Consider the following 18,707-nt stretch of genomic DNA (forward strand, 5'->3'; position numbering starts at 1 on the left):
TAAATTTAATTCAGTTCAACCTGTATATTATAATTATCTTTGGATATAAATGTATTATGGAAGACTACACCACAAAATATCTCTTAGCTGCATTCATATTAAGAACAAACATACAAGACCTGCGATTAGTACTATCCTGATAAGGTAGATCTTTATTGCAACACAAAGCATGTAAAGTTGTGTTGTGGGTGTTTGAGTTGTGACTCACGGACATGTGTGGGTCTCGGGACGAATGAAGTACTTAAAGTAGGCACAATGTTTTTATTTATAGAGTCCATTTTAGCACCTTTGTAGAGGAAGAGGAGCCACTATCCTGTTGTGCGTGTGAAGGTGTTTGTGTGGGTGGACGTTACCTATTGTCCTTATTTAGATATGAAACACTTTGGAGTGCGTTGAGACGTAAAATGGCTTTTAGTACTGTGGAAGGTTTTGTGAAATTTAGAAAAAGAAATCTTTTAAAGAACCTATTTACTTTCAGTGAAACACCTATTAGACTAAGGAGCAAACAACAGTTTTATAACATTGAGTTACTAGTGTTAGTGAGCAAGTTATAAACGTCAGCCAATTTTGGAAAAAGTGGTTTTTAGTGAAAGTCTCTTGACATCAAATCAATTGCAACTAACTTTGTTTTAAGAAGTCTATACTTTATCACAATCATTACTAGAACAATTATTTATTCAAGGATACTCATTTACCCATTTTCCCCAGATTGATACAAATGGACCTATTCACATTTCCACAAATTGTTGCAGCTGAGAAATAGAAACCCGTAGTAACTTGATGTCAGTAAAATATTACCAAAAAAACAAAAATTATACAAGCTGTTGCTGAATTCATCTGCATGGATCAGATCCTTATTTACACTGCAAAAAATGTATTTTGTACGTTTCAGATCCATATTTGTACTGACACACAGTTTATTTTAGTATAAAATGATCTTTAATTTGTTCCTCAGTAGCAAGATTTATTTCAACAGCAATTAGCAGAAAAATGGAAGCACACAGTGGCACACTAACGATAAGCAACTATAATAAAACACAGAAATTACATGACTGACTCAAAGGTACATACTTCCATAAAGGGTGTTGAGACCTATCCAGAGTTTATCTTGTCTACTGTTTTAAGCTCTTAAAGCTTTTGTTGTCTTTTAGAGTCATTGTATTTCAGATCACAATTACCATTACATTATCACTTGTTATGTGGAGTCCTTGGATAATTGGTTGGGTATACTATTCCAACTACGATTAATTAATAATTGGTCATCCAGTAATATGATTGGACAGTTAATTGGCCTCCTATTCCCCTCAAAACCTACACCTTTTCTGAAATACTAATAGTTGAGGGGCAGACTGGTTGGTAGGTTGTGAAGACAGGAAAAAAGAAAGAGAAAATCATGAGTTGAGAACAACGTATTAGCAGTAAGCATGTACATTTAGAATCTGTACAGTTTGAACATCAGATTGTTTCCAAGTTTCACCCACTTGACCCAATCTGTCACTTTCAAATGAAATCCTTGAACCCCTAAAGCTGCAGGCTATTATTAAAAAGTGAAAGTTGTAGCAGCAGAACATTTGCTCTCAAGAGTGAAGCAAGTTTAACATTGCTATGGAGAATAAACCTACAAAGACAAGTCAAATGTCTTCTATAGAACCATTTATTCTCACATCAGACAAGCAAATGAGCTGTTTGGCCACCATGAATTGACAGATTCAAGGTGAGATTTTTAAACGCAAGAACACAATACACCACTATCAAGCACTTTGGTGGTGGCAGCATTATGTTAGTTAACTGTCTTGTTTCCTGTCAGTGGTACTGGTGCATTGTACATAAATAATGGAATAAAGAAGGAGGAAGGCTACCTCCTATTTCAGGATGACACAGTTTCTAGATGCATCAAAAATATTTTATGAATGAATTAACACTCATCTTCTGGAATAGACTTTCCAACAACAACATAAAAAAATACAATATAAAACATTGAATGATTAAAGCCCAGATTGGCTGACAAAAGTCAACCACTTCATATGAAACTATGAATTTTGATGAACATGTTGAAACAACCAACCAAAATGTTTGTTATTACAAAAAAAATGGTTCAGATTCAACTATTTGAGAAACCAAGTACAACCAAATGATATTTAATTGTCTGTTTGTATTTTTGCCTAGACATTTAATCATCATTTTAACACTTTGTTAATTAGAGAATAACCAGAGTCAAATTTTTGGTTTGGAAAGTCATTGCTGTTCTAAATGGTGTAATATCACACTTCTAAAAGAACGGTTTTGAATTGTGAATGTAAAACCAAAATAGTAAGAGATTCATGTCCATCCTGTGTGGGTCTAAACTTCCACCCAAAACTACAGCTAACCACTCAAGGAAGAAGCAAAAACCTTATATGTATGTCATGCAGAGGCAGATGCATGGAAATACTGAGAATCTTAATAGCCCAAATAATTACCACAGAATTGAGCTTTTAATAGCTGCACTCATCAATTCTATGTAGTCATACACTCTTAAGTGAGCAACCAAAGGGAAATAACAGATCACCAATCCAAATGAGGCCGTTTCTCAGAGGACTTGGTGTGTTTTCACAGATATGACAGAACAGAGGTAACACTTCACATTTATTTTTGCAGCTGATTGGACCAAAATGTACGTGAGTCCTGACCAACATGGCCCACTGGGATAGTTCGAGTAGCATGGAGCCAACAGGTAAATCATCAGGTTTTAGCTGAATTTTTTTTTCTTTTTCAGATACTAAACGCATAAATATTTATGTGAATGTTTTTTGAGCAACTAAAATTTATTATTACAAGAAAGAAGTGTGTTATTATAGTTAGCTTTTGTCCTAATGTTTGGTCTTGGTTGCCAGGCGACTGCTCCCCTACAGTTCCTGAGTCAGAACTGTACCGAAGCCTCCAGGCTGTGCTGCCCCGTTGTACCGACCAGCAGCAAGGCCCAGACTGGTGTAACAAAGGTGGGCTCTATTCCAGTAAAATGAAAATAATCAGCAAATTCATGTTGTAACTACTTATTATAAGTTCGAACACAGATCTGGTCTTTATTGTTTTTCATTGGGTTTCGGCATATGAGCATGTCAGGATGCCGCCTGCTGAGGACTTTGGTTTCTGTCTTGTTTTCTCCCATAAACAATTCCACCTCATAAACCTTTCCTCTGTGAACAGACATTTAGTGCAGCCAGTGTGACTCTTCCTGTAAATTATAGCCCTGTCTGTGGTGTGAAAGCTGTTGTGTTGTTAGTCATCAGACCAACTTAGATCACTGCTATCATAGATAGAAGTGAGATACAGTCACCATGTTTTTTAGTCCTTGCATTTTGTGTGTGTGTGCAGGAATGCTGAGATGGACACTTCACAAGAAGGTTCAAAACAATCCTGCCAACAGCTTGTCTCTGCTGTGGGTGCTGATAAAGGAGCTGGAAAAGGTACTGTTCTCCAATTCCTGTTTAAACTGAAATACTTCACCCTGGGTTAGTATTTGTTTCTAAAATTTATTTTCAAACGGAAAGGAAACTTTAGTCACCCTGAGGTCAACAAGGAGATAGATTTATTTTAGTCACATCATGCATACGTCATCTGTGCATGTTTCTCTTCAGGCGGAAAGATGGGACTCTCGCAAATCCATCATTCCTCTGCTCCATACACTGATGCACGCCATCATTCAGGTAGTTACTCTGCGAAAAGCTCCGACAGACTTCCTTGTTCCTACTTTTCCACAATGTTGTTGATCACTTCTTTGTTGCCTGGATGCATTTGATGTTTGGAGTTTTTTTGCACTGAGCCAGAGGAATGTTTTTAATTCCTGGAAATAACACCAACAAGGAAGTTGGGACATAAAATGTTGGCATTTAGTCCATGGCAAAGTTTATTTCCTCATATTTTAGCGCTGGCACTGTGATACTTATCATTTACCGACCTTGAAAGTAGCTTTTTGTATTCCCATTCTACTCATTAACCCACGATTTTTATTTATGATTTGTCATTTTAGACAGCCTACATCCCAGATGAACTGTACAAGCGTGTGTATGACTTCTGTAAGCGGCTACTGACCTATCCTCAGCCTTATTGCACCGTGGGCCTGGGCTACACAAGACAAATAAAAACTGAACGCTTCATCCCAGGTAGTGAGCCTCTTCTTGTGCAAATATCACTGATAGTTCAGCTCATAAATCAAATTCTGCTCAGAACACCGTCCATATTTTAGTTGCAACACATCTGAAATAAACTCTAAACTCATATAATGTCAAATGATGGAAAAAAAACATCTATTGCAAAGCAGAATGGTGATGGCAGAATTCAAAACTTTCCCCTTATTTAATTTCATTAATTGTACTGACTGAAGGTGTTGGATCATTTTTCAAAATGAGTAATGAATAATGACCCACAAACTGCTCTGAGTGATCAGTTTTTGTTTATGTTAGGAGCATAGACAACGTCACACTATGAGAATCGGAGAGCAGTAACTGCAAAACAGGGGTTCACTATTTTAAAACGTGGCCACAATGATTACAGAGGTGAAATTTTAATTGTCTTTATTGGCTTTTATTAGCATTTAACACATTATTGCAATAAAGATTAGTGAACACTAATCTTTATTGCAATAAAAGATTATTGCAATAATAATCTTTTATTGCAATAAGCATGCGTAGTTCTCTGCATGCTTTCTCTAAAGAATATGGATCCACTTGTAAAATTTCCAAATGACTGCAAACATTTTCAATTCCAGTATGATTAATGACAGACAGAATCTGAAAGCTGAAAATGACAGAACTGTTATTTACTGTTGTTGTTTCTGTCTCACACTCTTCTGCAGCTTCAATAAACTGCATACAAGTCGAAACATATTATAGAAAATTATTTTTTTTATTATTTCATCTCTGTGCTTCCTCTACCCGTCAGTCACACTGAAGACAGCTAACTTTTACTGTCTTCCTCATTCACAAGTGTTACATTTACCTTTTGAAATAAGACACCTTAAGTTACTAGGAGACATTATTGAATAGACGCAGCTTTCAATGATTTGTTTGTAAAACTGATTAAATGAAAAAAGGAGTCAAGGCTGGAGACACACACCTAATTATAGTGACTTCTTTACAAGTGAAACAACCTCTGTGATAAATATTGTTCATCAAAGCAGATAAAGATGAATTAGATTTGCTTCAGCGCTGGAGTTGTACTTTAATCTGACATGCTGAGAGGGTTGATGATGTCATTAAATGCTTGTTTGATCAACAGGCCTGATGTACCAGAGGATGATCACAGCAGAGCAGAAGCTAAAAAACGAGCACTATCCTTTTCAGGAGAGGTGAGTTATCATTTAGTAATAATTGACTCCACAAAACCTGCACTACGTTTTCAATGAAACCAATATTCTGTTAGCATACTAACTTTATGACTCCGTTTTAAATTATCTGCAGGGTTTTTGTGTTAGCCGATCCAGAGGTCTTCTCTGGTTCCTTGATACCTGCTGTAGTAGAGGACTTTGAGGTGTCTGCTTCGGGTTCGGCTGGATTCCAGAGTCCGCTGGAACACATGCGCAGTGTGGTTCAGCACACCATACAGGCGGCTTTAGGACCACAGCATTGCCACGGTCCAAAACTGGCTCAGGCACTCAGGGTCAGTGACTTTACATCTGTTAAAATGTTGTCCGTTTTTGACTTTTTTTCTCAGTTCCTTTTTCTCTCTGCTGTTGTCTTGTGTATTTTGTGCACTCACTCCTGTTCTGTTTAAGTGACTTTGCAGCTTTGCTTTCTGACTTTACAGCTTATTAAATATTTAGTTTGAGCCTCTGCTGTGATGCAGAAAGTTGAGTCACTTTAGTAGCTGAAACATAAAGTGAAACCAGAAAAAAAAGTTTTTTTATTTTTAAAAAGTAACCAAGAAAAAACTCTTAAAGTTCGAAATGAATACACAGCATTCTGCTATTGACATGATCTGCAGCTTTATGTAGTGTAAAACAATAAAGCATGGCGCTTGATTCTGTTTGTTTGTTGCCTCTGGAAGATCATGCGGGTTAAAACCGCTTGTTATGCAGGGTTCACTATAAAGATCAAGTTTGCTTCCTATGAGTGGAAATGCTACCTGAAATGACTGAGGTTAGTGATTGCTCCAACAGGTCAGATTACATATTCTGGTGACGTGTGTTGTGTCAGAGCTGCATCTCCTAACACAATGCCTCAGCAAGACACATTTAGTAGCAGACAAATGAACATTTTGACTAATCAACGTTTTACTATGAATCCATCCTATGCATGCTTAGTTTGCCTTTTCCACCTCTCTGTTTATTAAAGGCCATTTGTTTTTGTTGTGGAACAGGACATGGGCCAAGAAGTGGAGCCATACTTTCAGGAAGTGTTGGCAACTCTGGAGCAGTGCGTGGAGGAGGGCTACAGAGGAGAAGGGGGGATGCTGAACAGCCGTCTGCAGCAGCTGTACAGCGAGATTGTCTCTGACTCTGATGCAGGTATGAGCTCCCTGGCACAAAGCTGCGTAGAAGCAAGGTGCAGCTTTTCTATCAACACTGCACTCTGCACTCTCACCCATCTGGCCTCACTGGTTTTGCAAACATCCATGAATGCCAAAAACACTTTACAGCTAACAGGAATAAAGACAGAAATTAGAAGCTGACAAAAGGCGGTGGTTGTGTAATCTAAAATTCCAACAAACTTGACAGTTATCAATACTTTATACTAAAACCCTGATATCCTGGTAAGGTTACAGGTCCTGTAAATGAGCAACCATTGTGATAACCTGTGTTAAACTGCTTTGAAATACTTGACATGGTTAGCTGTATGATATTACTGTATGCTTATTTTTGCATTTCCTTTTTTAGTAGGAATTAAAAATTAGACCGTCTAAATGGAGAAAACGTTTTTTTTTTTTTCATTTCATTTTCATTTAACCTTCATTTATCCGAGCTACAAACTCGGTGTTCTGGTCTGTACATCAGCAGAACAAGATTAAAAACAAGAGGCAATTTCAGCAATCACATGGCATCTGGTAACAGCATTTGAGTCTAGCAAAATAAATCACAGAAATCACCTACAACCAAAGGTCTCCTTGTTCTTCAAGAACCACTGAAAACTCTTCAGTGAAAACAATTCTCACACTCTAGATCCTTCTGCAATTAGTTCCAGTAACGCTTAGCAGCATATTTAAAAACTTTCTTTCTAAGTTCTGTGTGGGCCTTTGGTGCACCCAGAGAAATAACATCCTAGGAATGCAGACTGTAACCACTTGAACTTTTCCTTTGGATATGAAGGAAAGAAAAAAGGTAAACTGTAGTTTTCATTTTTCCACTACTACGACGTGGAATCTACATTTTTGTTTTTAGGTGGCAAGCTTTGGGTGGTGTAACTCCTCTCTGCTGGGTGTAACATTACCTGATTTAGAAGCCTGAGTTATTTGATGATCTTCAAACACTTTCTAAGCTGTGTACTGTCTGTAACCAGGCTCCCCAGACTATACAAATAAATTCATATACTTTACTGATTTTTTTTATTTTATTTACTTTGTGGTGACTTCCAGGTGGAACATGAGGGGCCATATTTAGCACATACCAAAACTCTACAACCTTTACGTTTGTGGTAATAATGGTATCACTGTTAGTCAGTTTGCCTAAGGTAATCAAGTTCATTTTGTGGACATTAGGCATGTTTTTGTGTTGAAAGGCTGCTGCAGAGATCAAACACATCGTGACTTCCTCCATGGCCAAATCTGTTCAGTCAGCTGTGTGTATTATTAGCATTTCTGGATATCTATTTCCACTCTTCCCCCGGGGCTCTTATCAAGTCAGCGACACATCCAGTGAACCTCCACTGAGATCTTTCCGGTCGGAAGACAGAAGGATGGACAACAGGGGAAATTGTGGATGTGGGGTACTGCTTTGTTTTAGTTGTTATTGTTACATCTTCCTCTATGTGTGCTGCAGAGCCTTTGTGTGGAGGACCCATGTGCGACTGCCCGATTCCAAACCCTGAGATGAGCTTCTACCTGTGGACAGAAGATCTGGATATCTGTGAGTGACTCATGCATTGTGGGGGAAAGTAGTGAAAAAACGTAATCCATCTCATCTCACAAATCCATCGAGCTTACAAATGTGACACCATTTAAAGGGAATAGGTTGGGCTTCTTAACAGCAAAATATTTCTTTCCAACATGCATTGTTACAACAACGAAACCAACAACTGGTCTGCTAAAATTATGTAAATCTTTTAAATACTTTCTAACAGTGCATAGCGTCAGTTAATTACTGTGAAGGCTGAAATTACTGCAATATGAGACCATTTGATGCTGTTATTATTAAACTGTGAGGATTTATTGATCTGTTCAACAGAGTTGGCCTAAATCTGTAACTAGGACATGTTTTATAGCGTTCTTTATATTCTCAGAACTTAAGCAACTAATTGTCATCTGACTGAAGGTTAATGTCTGATGAAAGGCGTTAATATGCAAAGTTTCTGGTCCTAATAATACATAATTTGAAAAAACTGCTTGAATATGTTTGCAAAACTCATGTCTCAGTAAGTTAACAGAGAAAACTGTTTAGACAGTATCTACCACAGTGCTTTTGTTTTGCTTTAACAGGGCGGGAGCTGTCCAAGTGGTTCCGATCCAGCAGCATGTCAGAACACTTCTCCTCCTTCAGCCAGGAACAGGAGGACTTTGAGCTCGGCGAATCACCTTTCACTCCAGCGGACATGCCTCGCTTCTCTATTATGTCCAACGACAGTGGCATTGAAAAGGACTTGCCCCTCAGTTCGGATTTTTCTCCATCAACTTCACTGGACAACCCTTGTATCGTTCCAGCGTGGGAACAGTGCAAAAAGTAAATTATGATTTAAGTTATTGATCCTCAAACACAAAAAGAAAATGTACAGAATTATATAATATACATTTAGATGTTAAGGTTTTAGGACCAGGTACAAGCCCGTTGAGGCTCATCAGTTTTAAAACTAGATAAATAAAACACTTTCTATCCAGTCATGTATCATGTCAAAAAGCAGACAGTGTTTGTATTACTCATAAATTAGTTCCCTGTTGAGCAAATTTTAGGATGATTCAGTTTCTGCTATACTCAGGCAGGATTTGACACGCTTTGAATGTTGTAAACAGAAGAGTTCATGGCGGGGTCAGTTATTGTAGCACCCATGTTCTGTGGTTGTGGAACAAGCCCAAAGCACTTGCTTTCCACCTCCAAGCTTGACAAATGCAGGTATGCTTCATCTGGCTTTCACCAACATGGCATGGTTCGGTATGACTCAACATTTCCACTTTGGTCTTGTCTGCCTGGGGGATGTTTTTCCGCCAGTCAACTTTCAAGCCAAGCTGAGATGTTATTTTTAACAAAAAGATAGTTTCCTCTTCTCGCCAGCCTTTAGAGCAGGCCATTAAACATTTCACTTTCCATATTCAGTTTGTCAGTGTTGTGATGTAAGCCCATCCCGGTCAGAATGTGGATTGTGCCTCCTCTTTCCGCCCAGTGAGCAAGACTCGAGTAGGCTGTCACGGCGAGGAGGTATCAAACTGAAACCGACGGCTAAGGACGGTATGGCGCTCATGCAAGACACGCTGGAGGACAACTCAAGTGCAGCAGGTGGAGGAGGTCCAGGGAAGGGAGGAAGGAGAGCGGCCACTCTGCAGAGGCGAGCGGGGATGAGCATGATGGAGAACCACTTCCCCAAGCAGCAGCGACACTTTATCGCAAAGATTGTAGTTATGGGAGATGACAGAGTTGTGGGTCGCCTGGCTAAGGCTTATTACTTCTACAGGTAAGTGTGTCAAATAAAATGTTTTTTTTAACAAATGAGTTAACAACTGTGGAACTGTTGATTGCTGTCCCATTGAATGTGCAGCCATATTCATGGTAATATTAGTGATAAAGCGTAATTATCTTTTATTTTACAGTGGTGTGAAAAATGATGGTCTCAATTTCCTGATCTTAATTTATTTGCATATTTGTCACACTTTAGTGTTTCAGAACAACAAGCCAACCTAAATAGTTAAAGAAAACGCACGTAAACACAAAATGCAGTTTTTAAACTATATGTATTCTTCATTATTGAAATATTAAGATCACAAAAGTTTGATATCACCTCAAGGTCACATTTCCATTTAAAACAAAACAAAAAAAATAAAATCAAAAATCAAAACAAAAACAATAATAATAAAAAAAACTGAACAGGAACAAAGAGGTACTATTGTGAAGAAACATTATTTGTACATAACCAAAAGGAAATTAGATACCTAATAGAAACTTCCTGCAAAATGAACCAACTCTTAACTACGAGTGTTAGAATAATAACACAAGATACCTGTACTGATCACTGGATTGTAAACTGGCTCGTCTGTAAATGGACTGGGAATATTAATCTTTCCATCTGATAGACTTAATTTCTTTCCATTCTTCCAGAGTGAGGGATTCAGGACAAAATGCAGTTTTTAAACAAATTTGTTTATGATTGAGGGAGGAAAAAGTCCAAACCTATATGGTCCTGTGTAAAAAAAAAAAAAAACGATATCCCCCAAAGCCTAATAACCAGTTGAGCCACCCTTAGCAGCAACAACGGAAATGAAGCATTTGCAACAGCCTGCAGTGAATCTTTTACAGCTGTGGGGGAATTTTGGCCCACTCATCTTTGCAGACTTGTTGTCATTCAGCCACATTGAAGGGTTTTCGAGCATGAATAACTTTTTTTTAAGGTCATACAGCCGCATCTCAGTAGGATCTGGGTCAGGACTTTGACTAGGCCACTCCAAAGTCTTAATTTTGTCTTCGGTCTTCAGCCACTCGGATGTGGTGTATTTTGGATCATTTTCCTGCCATATGGCCGTACTCTCTCTTTCACAATTTTTTTGGTTGACAGCAGAATTTATGGTTCCACTTATCACAGCAAGTCTTCCAGGTCCTGAAGCAGCAAAACAGAACCATACCATCACGCCACCATATTTGTATGTTTTTTTTTTCTTTATGCATCACCACAGCTCCAGGTTGTCACCATTTGTGAAAACGGCTCTCACTGTTGATTCACTGCAGTCCCAAATGTTTAGAATTGGCTTTGTAACACTTTCCAGACTGATAGATCTCAATTATTTTCTTTCTCATTTGTCCCTGAACTTCTTTAGATTGCTGCTTGATGTCTAGGTTTTGAGAATCTTTTGGTGTACTTCACTTTGTCAGCCAGGTCCTATTTGAGTGACGTCTTGATTGAGAACTGGTGCATCAGTAATCGCACCTAGATGTGGCTAGAGACAATGATACACCACACAATGTTTTAACAGGGAGAGGTCAATCACTTTTATGAACAGGGCCATGTAATCAACTACTTGACTATAATTAAATTTGGTTTTTCTGAAACAGGTAAGTGTGACAAACATGCAAAAAAATTGGAAATCAGGAAGGAGAGAAACCATTTTTGACTCCACTGTATTACACTGTGATGGAGTGGTTTTTGTTCATGCTTTAAAACTATGTTAAACAGCTGCCATGATGAAACATATTACCATATCTATATAAGGTATTGCAGCAGAAGAACTTCATAGCCTCAACTTCAAAAAGGGCAGCAAACGTTATATGTGTTTTAAGTTTCTGCCTGCTTTAGCAGTTGATGTAACAGCTTGCTCTAGATTAAGAAACAAATGTGGTTTTCTAAAGATACATGACATCAGACACAACATGTCATCTTTTGACCCTAAGTGGACGGCAGTACATCCTAAGATGAATTGGTGATACATCACTGAAATATTCAAAAAGACTTTACAAAACTCAGTCTGAACTCAAATGTTTTCCTGCTTTCGGCTTCTGACTTGAGAAATAAACAGAAGTTCTTTGACTGCAAATGTAACTTCCTGAAATGCAACACGTGCTTCACCACAGTTGTCAGAACTATGCGAGCCTGACGCTTCTGGTGAATCTATTCTGTGGCCTTTACAGAAAGAGAGAAGCACGGCGGCTTTTTCTTACAATGAGAGTCAGTCTCCAGTTCTACTACATTCCTGTTTGCCCTGGTCAGCTGCCAGTCTCTCCTGTTACGGTAAGGCAACCTCCCTGGGTGAAATACAGCCCACTTACATAAGTAAATAAACATGCCGGGATTGTGAAACATGGGGGAAATCCTAATTGTGGGTAATTACTACAGTCAGACTTATTATGTAGTTGTTGAAATCACTTGGACATAATTTTCTTTAAAAAAAAAACCTTCAATGCATGTCTCACTGTAAGTCGTGGAGATTTATGTTTCAGACTAGGTTCACAGTTTTTATTGTTGCAATGTTTTGTTTTTGTTTTTTTTAACGCTGAACTCTTGGTTTGATCCACTGAGTCTAGTCTTTTGTTCTATAAATAATGGTAACCATATATGAAATGCTACATAAACGCAACTAAATTAACCACTTTCAGTGATGCTGTAAACCAGCTTGCTATGACATACTTTGAGTGTTTATTGTCAGCAAACGTGGAAATAAAATAAAAAATCTTACATTGCTCTACATTATTTTGTCATTTTAGGTTATGTTAGGTCGTGGCCTACTCTCCTACTATCTCTGTTGTTTTGTAGCTCTGCTTTCCTACAACCTTTTTTGTTGCTTAGCACGGAGACCTTCCTCTTTTTTTTTATGCGGAACATTTCAAACTTCAAGCTCTTTTTTTAATGATAGTTGTTTGAGGGATTTTTAGTTTCACGTTCCTTATTTGTAGGTAAACCTCAATCAGTCCACGGGGGATTCCTGCACTCTTGGTTCCTACTTGAGCAACGTGGATCCATGGTACAACAGCAACATCAACAGTTTGGGAGGCATGATTCATAAACTGGCTAAATTGGTATGACATCTTAAAATGTATCTTTAGAAACTAGACTACCTAAGTATTCACTTATGTCCTTACTTGGTGTTGCCAGATTCTTTATGTGACTCACCTTACATATATATGTCTTATGCAAATATCACTGTATTATCCTATGTTTAGCTTGTCAGCATTGCAGCTGTTCTCTTCTTGAGCTCAAACACAGGAAGTTGCTTTGCAACATTTCTGCCAGGGAAAAAAACTGTGCTGAATTTACCAAAACCACAAGTAAAGAAACTGTAAGCACTGTTGAAACTGTCCCAACTGTATTCTTATACAGGAAACAGAAAAATCATTGCATGGCATGGGGGGGAATGTAAATGACAATACATGTGAGTTGGTGTGTCAGGAGGCCTAGAAATCCTCTGGATGTTAATCCATACATGCTCTTGTCTGGATTTTTTGTCATTTTTAACCATAGCCTCTCATACATTTTCCCAAATATCCTCCTCAGTAAAAGCCAGGATCAAATTAAAACAGAGAGGAGCGTCCTTGGTCTGTAGAGACATTTAGAAGTGATTTGATTGACATTTTTTATTTTATTTTCATTAATAAAAAAAGTATCTAATTCTTACTTTATATGCTCTTTTGTGTCACTCACAGTGTTTTCATAGCACATTAGTATCCTGAGTGTGACCAGGCCCAACATCAGGTGGATTAATCTTTCATGATTTTTCTCTTTCAGCAAGAAATGAATCCAGAGAGACCCAAAGACCCATTCATCTCTGATGTCATTGCTTACTATGTCCGCAGCGGCCAGCAGCCTGTCTACTTCAACATCTATTTTGTAAAGGTAAAGATGTGTAGCTTTTTTTATGCCGTTTTTCTAAAATGTAGATTTATTTTTAAGAAAGAAAAGCATCTTCTGTATATATTTTACAGTCCTAATAAAGTTTCCTTTTCTGTTAGATTACATTCCACAGCATGACAAAGGATCCAGTGGAAGATGTGTTCCTCACTAACCTGGAAATAGAGTTCCCAGAGTTCAAACATATTGCAGCTTCAATGAAAGGTGACTTGACAACACATTGGGTGTTTGCTATTGCTTTCCCTCAGATATTTTACACAGTGTACCTGCAGGTTCAATCCATTGTGAGCTACTCTTAGTCACCAAATCTTAATCACAAATATGAAAAGCTAAAAAATAAAAACTAAACCAGACTCCAGCTCCTCGATCTTCTCTTTGTTCTTGTTTTTGACGTACCACAAACCCTGATCCTCTGATGTAACTACATAATTCATATTTTCAAACAGATAAACATAAGAGGAGCTCGGGCTTGGGGGAAGTCTGTGGAGTTGTTATCTCTATGAATTACAAAAAGGTGAGTCGTACTTTTTTTTACATCCAGCTTTTCCTCATAACATTCCACTGACAGGAATCTTTGCCAGATGCCTTACCAAATACCAAAAAGTGCCAGTAAATTTCTATCTTTGCTAATCTTTGTGTTCTGGCATTTGCTTCTATTTGTGGCCTCTGACACTTACTTGTTGTTCTTGTGTGTTTCCTCTGTGGCGTCCAGATGACGTTGAGTGGGCGGGATGTTGATGTAGGAATTTCAGCGCGAACAACAGGCGCTCAGATTAATGCCATTCCCTCCAGCGAAGCAGAAGGTTCAGCTTTTTTTGTACATAAGGCATAATCACAAATACCAGCTTTTTCATTTTCTGATTCGTCTCATTCGTCTGCTGTGAATAATCTCTTATCTTTCCGTTTGTAGATCTGAACTGTTTGACTCTAACATTGAACGAAGCTCCATCAAAGACAAAAGGCTCGAGTGGGGTGAGTCAGGACAGAACCACCGAAGTGACGAGCACCAAACTAAAATAAACTGCCTTGCAAAAGCATTCATGCATGAAAACTAAAACATTAGTTTGGATTTTTTTTATAAATGGTATACTTAAAAGTGTGGTGTGCATTTAGGTTGATTCTGATAGCCATAAATAAAATACTTTGATTGTCACCTAATTATTAAAAATAGCCCGTCTGTGTGTCAGTATAAATCCAGATGTTCTGTGAAAGTTAGAGAACAATAGTGAACAAAGGGCATCATGAAGACAAAGGAACACGACAGGCCAACTAGAAAGTTGTGAAGAAGTTTAAATAAGAGTTGGATTATAAATGATACACCCCGTTTGTGTCTGAACGAGTTTCAGGTTTTTTTTTACAAAGAAAGATCTGGGCAGGCAAATTAGAGTGTAGATGTCCAAAACTGGTAAAGACATTTTAAATAGCAGCTGTAAAAGCAGTGAAAGTGCAACAGCACAAACAGTCACTCAGTGGGATGAATTCAAACTTTTTTCACATTTGAAAAATTTGAAATGCATTTAGCATCGTTTTTCTTCCATTTCACAATTGTGTTTTGCTTGGTCACATGAAAAATCACAATTAAATACACAGAAGTTTGTGGTAATGCCACAATATGTTCAAGGTTTTGAGGAATATGATAGTTTTATGTGCACTTGTATATAAACATTTCGTGAAGCACCTAATGTGCATTTTTAAAAAATTATTTTATTTGAACAGGAATCAAAGATTCGAACAAGCAACATTAAGATTCGTACCTTGGAGAGGCGATCGTTTACTCTCACCCTGGACAAAGACAGTCGGAGGATTTACAAACACGTGCAGAGGTAACGATTTGAACTGTTGCACACCTTTGAATGAAGGTCAGCCATGATTGCTGGGTTTAAATGTGTGACATTAAATCTTGATGCAGCTTACTCTGAAGCCTTAAGAACATTCCGCACACTGGTGCTACAACTTTACGCAGTTCAAACTGACCTACTATTTTGAACATTTTCATTGTAGCGTCGAGATCTCTCCTTGTCTGGATCCTGGCTACTGCGTGCAGAAATCCATGGGGTCCAAATTCTGCACCGATGGAGCTAAAGATGCTGGACTGAGCAAATACATGAGCAAAACTCTTCCTCTGCCAGTCAACACATTTGCTGGCATTATCAACTGATGTGTCAAAGCTGTCCTCACTTTGCTTAGTGAGCGGGAATGATGGTCGTCTTCCCAAACGGATCTTCAAAGAACGACAGCAAAAGAAAGAAAACGGTTATCTTTCAGACCTAACGAGCTGCTCCTGGACCCAAAGTGTTTCACGTCTGCCACTTTGCTCTTACTGACATTGATTGAGAAAGACTTTTTTTTCAATTCAGAAGTAACTTAAGCACCACATATGATCAAATTCTGCAAGTGACTGCCTCATCAAGTCCACTGGTTTTACAGTGTTAAGAAGTTTCATCACGCTGCAAGATGGGATTGACCTACATCAGCATTGTGCTCTTCATGAAAAACCTGCTGTGCACACTTTGGTGATCACAGATATTCATTATATTTAACTGTGCCTAATACCAATGATCAATATTGTCCAGAGAGACCAGCATAGAAAATTAAGTAAGCAAATATACATTGATCAGCCACAATAAAACCACTGTATTTAGCAGTTCAGGGTGCGGCCATCATGCATTGTGCTTGTTCTACAAATGGGAACCTGAGTTTGCATCTTGGGGAGCATTTTCACCAGTCCTGTTTAGTCCACTTTTTATTCAACCTCTAGTTTGTTTGCAGAGAAAATCTGGTTTGTTTAGCAAGGAACCCATCAAAACTCTAATGCAGACCAAAAAAATAATAAATAATCCCGACATTCTATGTGATCGTGATGAGAAAATATTCATTTCAGTCATCAGACTTGAGACTTCACTTGAACTTGGAATGAAGAAATGAGACATAACTTGGACTTAAGGAAACACAATCTAACATCTGTGTTTGGCACCTTGGCATTTTTCTTGGTATTCTAAACAGTGTTAGCCATAGTAAAACATGTCCTTCTATTTACTATGGCATCATGACGGTTCTTTAAGTACCAACGTTAATCAGTTTCCATTACCTGTCAGAGGTTTAGCTTTGTGGCTGATCAGTGTTTGTATTTCAGAGCAAGAAAAAAATGTATCGGTTAATAATTTGGAAGTCGTAACAACAAATCTGCGGGGAACATGCTTCGTGAAGGCATCACACAATGCAGAAGATTTGAAGAGCTGATCTTAACGCTTACTTTACTCCTATTTACACACTACCTTCAAACCTTCTTCCTGACCCACACAGACACACGCGATTATACAAGAATGCCCTCTGAGCTGACCTGCCACCTGCTGGAACATCGATCTTACTGCTCTGATCTGATGCTCAGGATCTTTGTTACTGCTACCATTCAGACATCTAGTCCTGTCTCATCTGTTACATAATGTGCACTCGTTTCAATGTGAAATTACTGACATTAACCTTTATTTTGATTGTAGACATTTTCCAGAATCACCTGACATAACATGGTGCAACTAGAAGCATGAGCATCGTCAGGAATTACTCAGGACAGAAGCAACTATTAATTATAATCAAATTAATAGTTGGGAAGGTGCTGTTAGGCCTCTGATTTACCCTCTTATAAGGCAATGTGCACTAACTACAGGGACAGTTTTTCAGGGTTGCATACCTGCTATTACGCAACACAGACATGTTATAACCTGTGCATAGATACAAGTAAAACATCTTGCAGCATTGAAGTGGACCTGCTATACATTAAATGGTATATTTTAGTGTTAAAATTTTATGTTGCACTAAATTAGCATTTTTAAAGCTGTGTAAAGTATATATTTAAAGTATAAAATAAGACTTGTAATTACTGTGAAATATTCTATTAATGCATAATCACCATTTGATATCTCTCAGCGTAGCAAGGGAGGATTGTGATCTGACACAACTACTGGTTTTGTTCTTTTTTCATGGCAAATGTAAAAGTGAAGCGAAGGTTGTATTTAAAGGTTAGTTACCTGCAGCAGTAAGATGTTTGACGTCTAGGTTTGACACTGAAACTGAAGCCAACGGCTCGTTAAAGAGGTGCTAAGACCTAAACGGACTTCTAGCGTCTTAAAACGACTCCAGTCTCAAAAATGCCAGAGCAATTTAAGTAAACTGGGTTAGTTATTTATACTGATGCTGATGATTAAATATAGAGGAAACAGTGGTAGGAAGTGCTACACCGCCATCAATGAACTACTGAGTACAGGACATGTAAGCTGTTAATGATGAAGGCCTACCTGATATGAAGCAGATTTATGGCAGATTAAAATTTGTTTTCGTTCATTTTTATACTTCTGTACTTTGAAATGAATTATTTTGGGTTTTTACTGTTACATTTTCAAGATCATCGTTTGTGCACTTCCTCCTACTTCGAATCATTGGCGTCTGAGTAGATAATGGCTCAGTACAGGATTATGATGTGATGAAAACATTCATTAAAGTGTTTCCATTGACTGCTGTAGTATTTTTGAGATTGGAAGTTTTTTTTTAGATGGTACAAATCTGCTTTGCTCGTGGTTTCTCTCAGCTTACTAAACTTAGATACCAATATTTGTATATTACAGGTAGCATATTAACATCTTTCCATTTTTAACAGCTTCACTTTAAAAAAAAAAAGGTTAACTATCCCTTTAAGTTACTGTTTAATGTATTTGTTTTTACTGGTTAAAATCAAGTATAATTTGCACCCTGATGAGTATGATTTCTGTCGCTAAAGACCTCAGGAACTGGAAGTGGTGTGTGTTTAAATGAATGAGATTCATTAACCAATTAGGTGCATGTATATGTGTATCTGCTGAACTGGCAGGGGATTAATCATGGGTTTGAAATTCATGATGTATTTTGCACATTGTTTCCTCCTTATGTTATGAATATGTGTTGCATTCAGACTTTGGGAATGTTATTGTCTAAATAAATGATTTTGTTTTCTAAAAAAAAAGAAAAGCTACGTTTATGTATTCATTTATTGGGGAAAAAGTTGGCTGC

General features: G+C 37.9%; 1 protein-coding gene across 2 annotated transcripts in view; it reads left to right on the forward strand.

The window, feature by feature from the left end:
• The window catches only part of pik3r6 (phosphoinositide-3-kinase regulatory subunit 6), a 28,390-nt gene extending 9,725 nt beyond the window's left edge, over positions 1–18,665 (forward strand). For both annotated transcript variants that reach the window (XM_008414537.2, XM_008414545.2), the window contains exons 2-21: positions 2,638–2,713; positions 2,874–2,978; positions 3,355–3,446; positions 3,618–3,686; positions 4,010–4,142; positions 5,257–5,326; positions 5,439–5,637; positions 6,337–6,484; positions 7,952–8,038; positions 8,608–8,848; positions 9,504–9,791; positions 11,954–12,053; positions 12,716–12,838; positions 13,545–13,652; positions 13,769–13,871; positions 14,114–14,181; positions 14,380–14,470; positions 14,578–14,639; positions 15,384–15,490; positions 15,669–18,665. In XM_008414537.2, the coding sequence (XP_008412759.2) occupies positions 2,674–2,713; positions 2,874–2,978; positions 3,355–3,446; positions 3,618–3,686; positions 4,010–4,142; positions 5,257–5,326; positions 5,439–5,637; positions 6,337–6,484; positions 7,952–8,038; positions 8,608–8,848; positions 9,504–9,791; positions 11,954–12,053; positions 12,716–12,838; positions 13,545–13,652; positions 13,769–13,871; positions 14,114–14,181; positions 14,380–14,470; positions 14,578–14,639; positions 15,384–15,490; positions 15,669–15,825 (2,391 nt within the window). In that variant the 5' untranslated portion in view covers positions 2,638–2,673 and the 3' untranslated portion in view covers positions 15,826–18,665. The remainder of the gene's footprint in view (positions 1–2,637; positions 2,714–2,873; positions 2,979–3,354; positions 3,447–3,617; positions 3,687–4,009; positions 4,143–5,256; positions 5,327–5,438; positions 5,638–6,336; positions 6,485–7,951; positions 8,039–8,607; positions 8,849–9,503; positions 9,792–11,953; positions 12,054–12,715; positions 12,839–13,544; positions 13,653–13,768; positions 13,872–14,113; positions 14,182–14,379; positions 14,471–14,577; positions 14,640–15,383; positions 15,491–15,668) is intronic.
• The last annotated feature ends 42 nt before the right edge of the window (positions 18,666–18,707 follow it).

The sequence above is a fragment of the Poecilia reticulata genome, chromosome 1, assembly GCF_904066995.2.
Source record: "Poecilia reticulata chromosome 1, P_reticulata-male-v2, whole genome shotgun sequence".
NCBI classification, from domain to species: domain Eukaryota; kingdom Metazoa; phylum Chordata; class Actinopteri; order Cyprinodontiformes; family Poeciliidae; genus Poecilia; species Poecilia reticulata.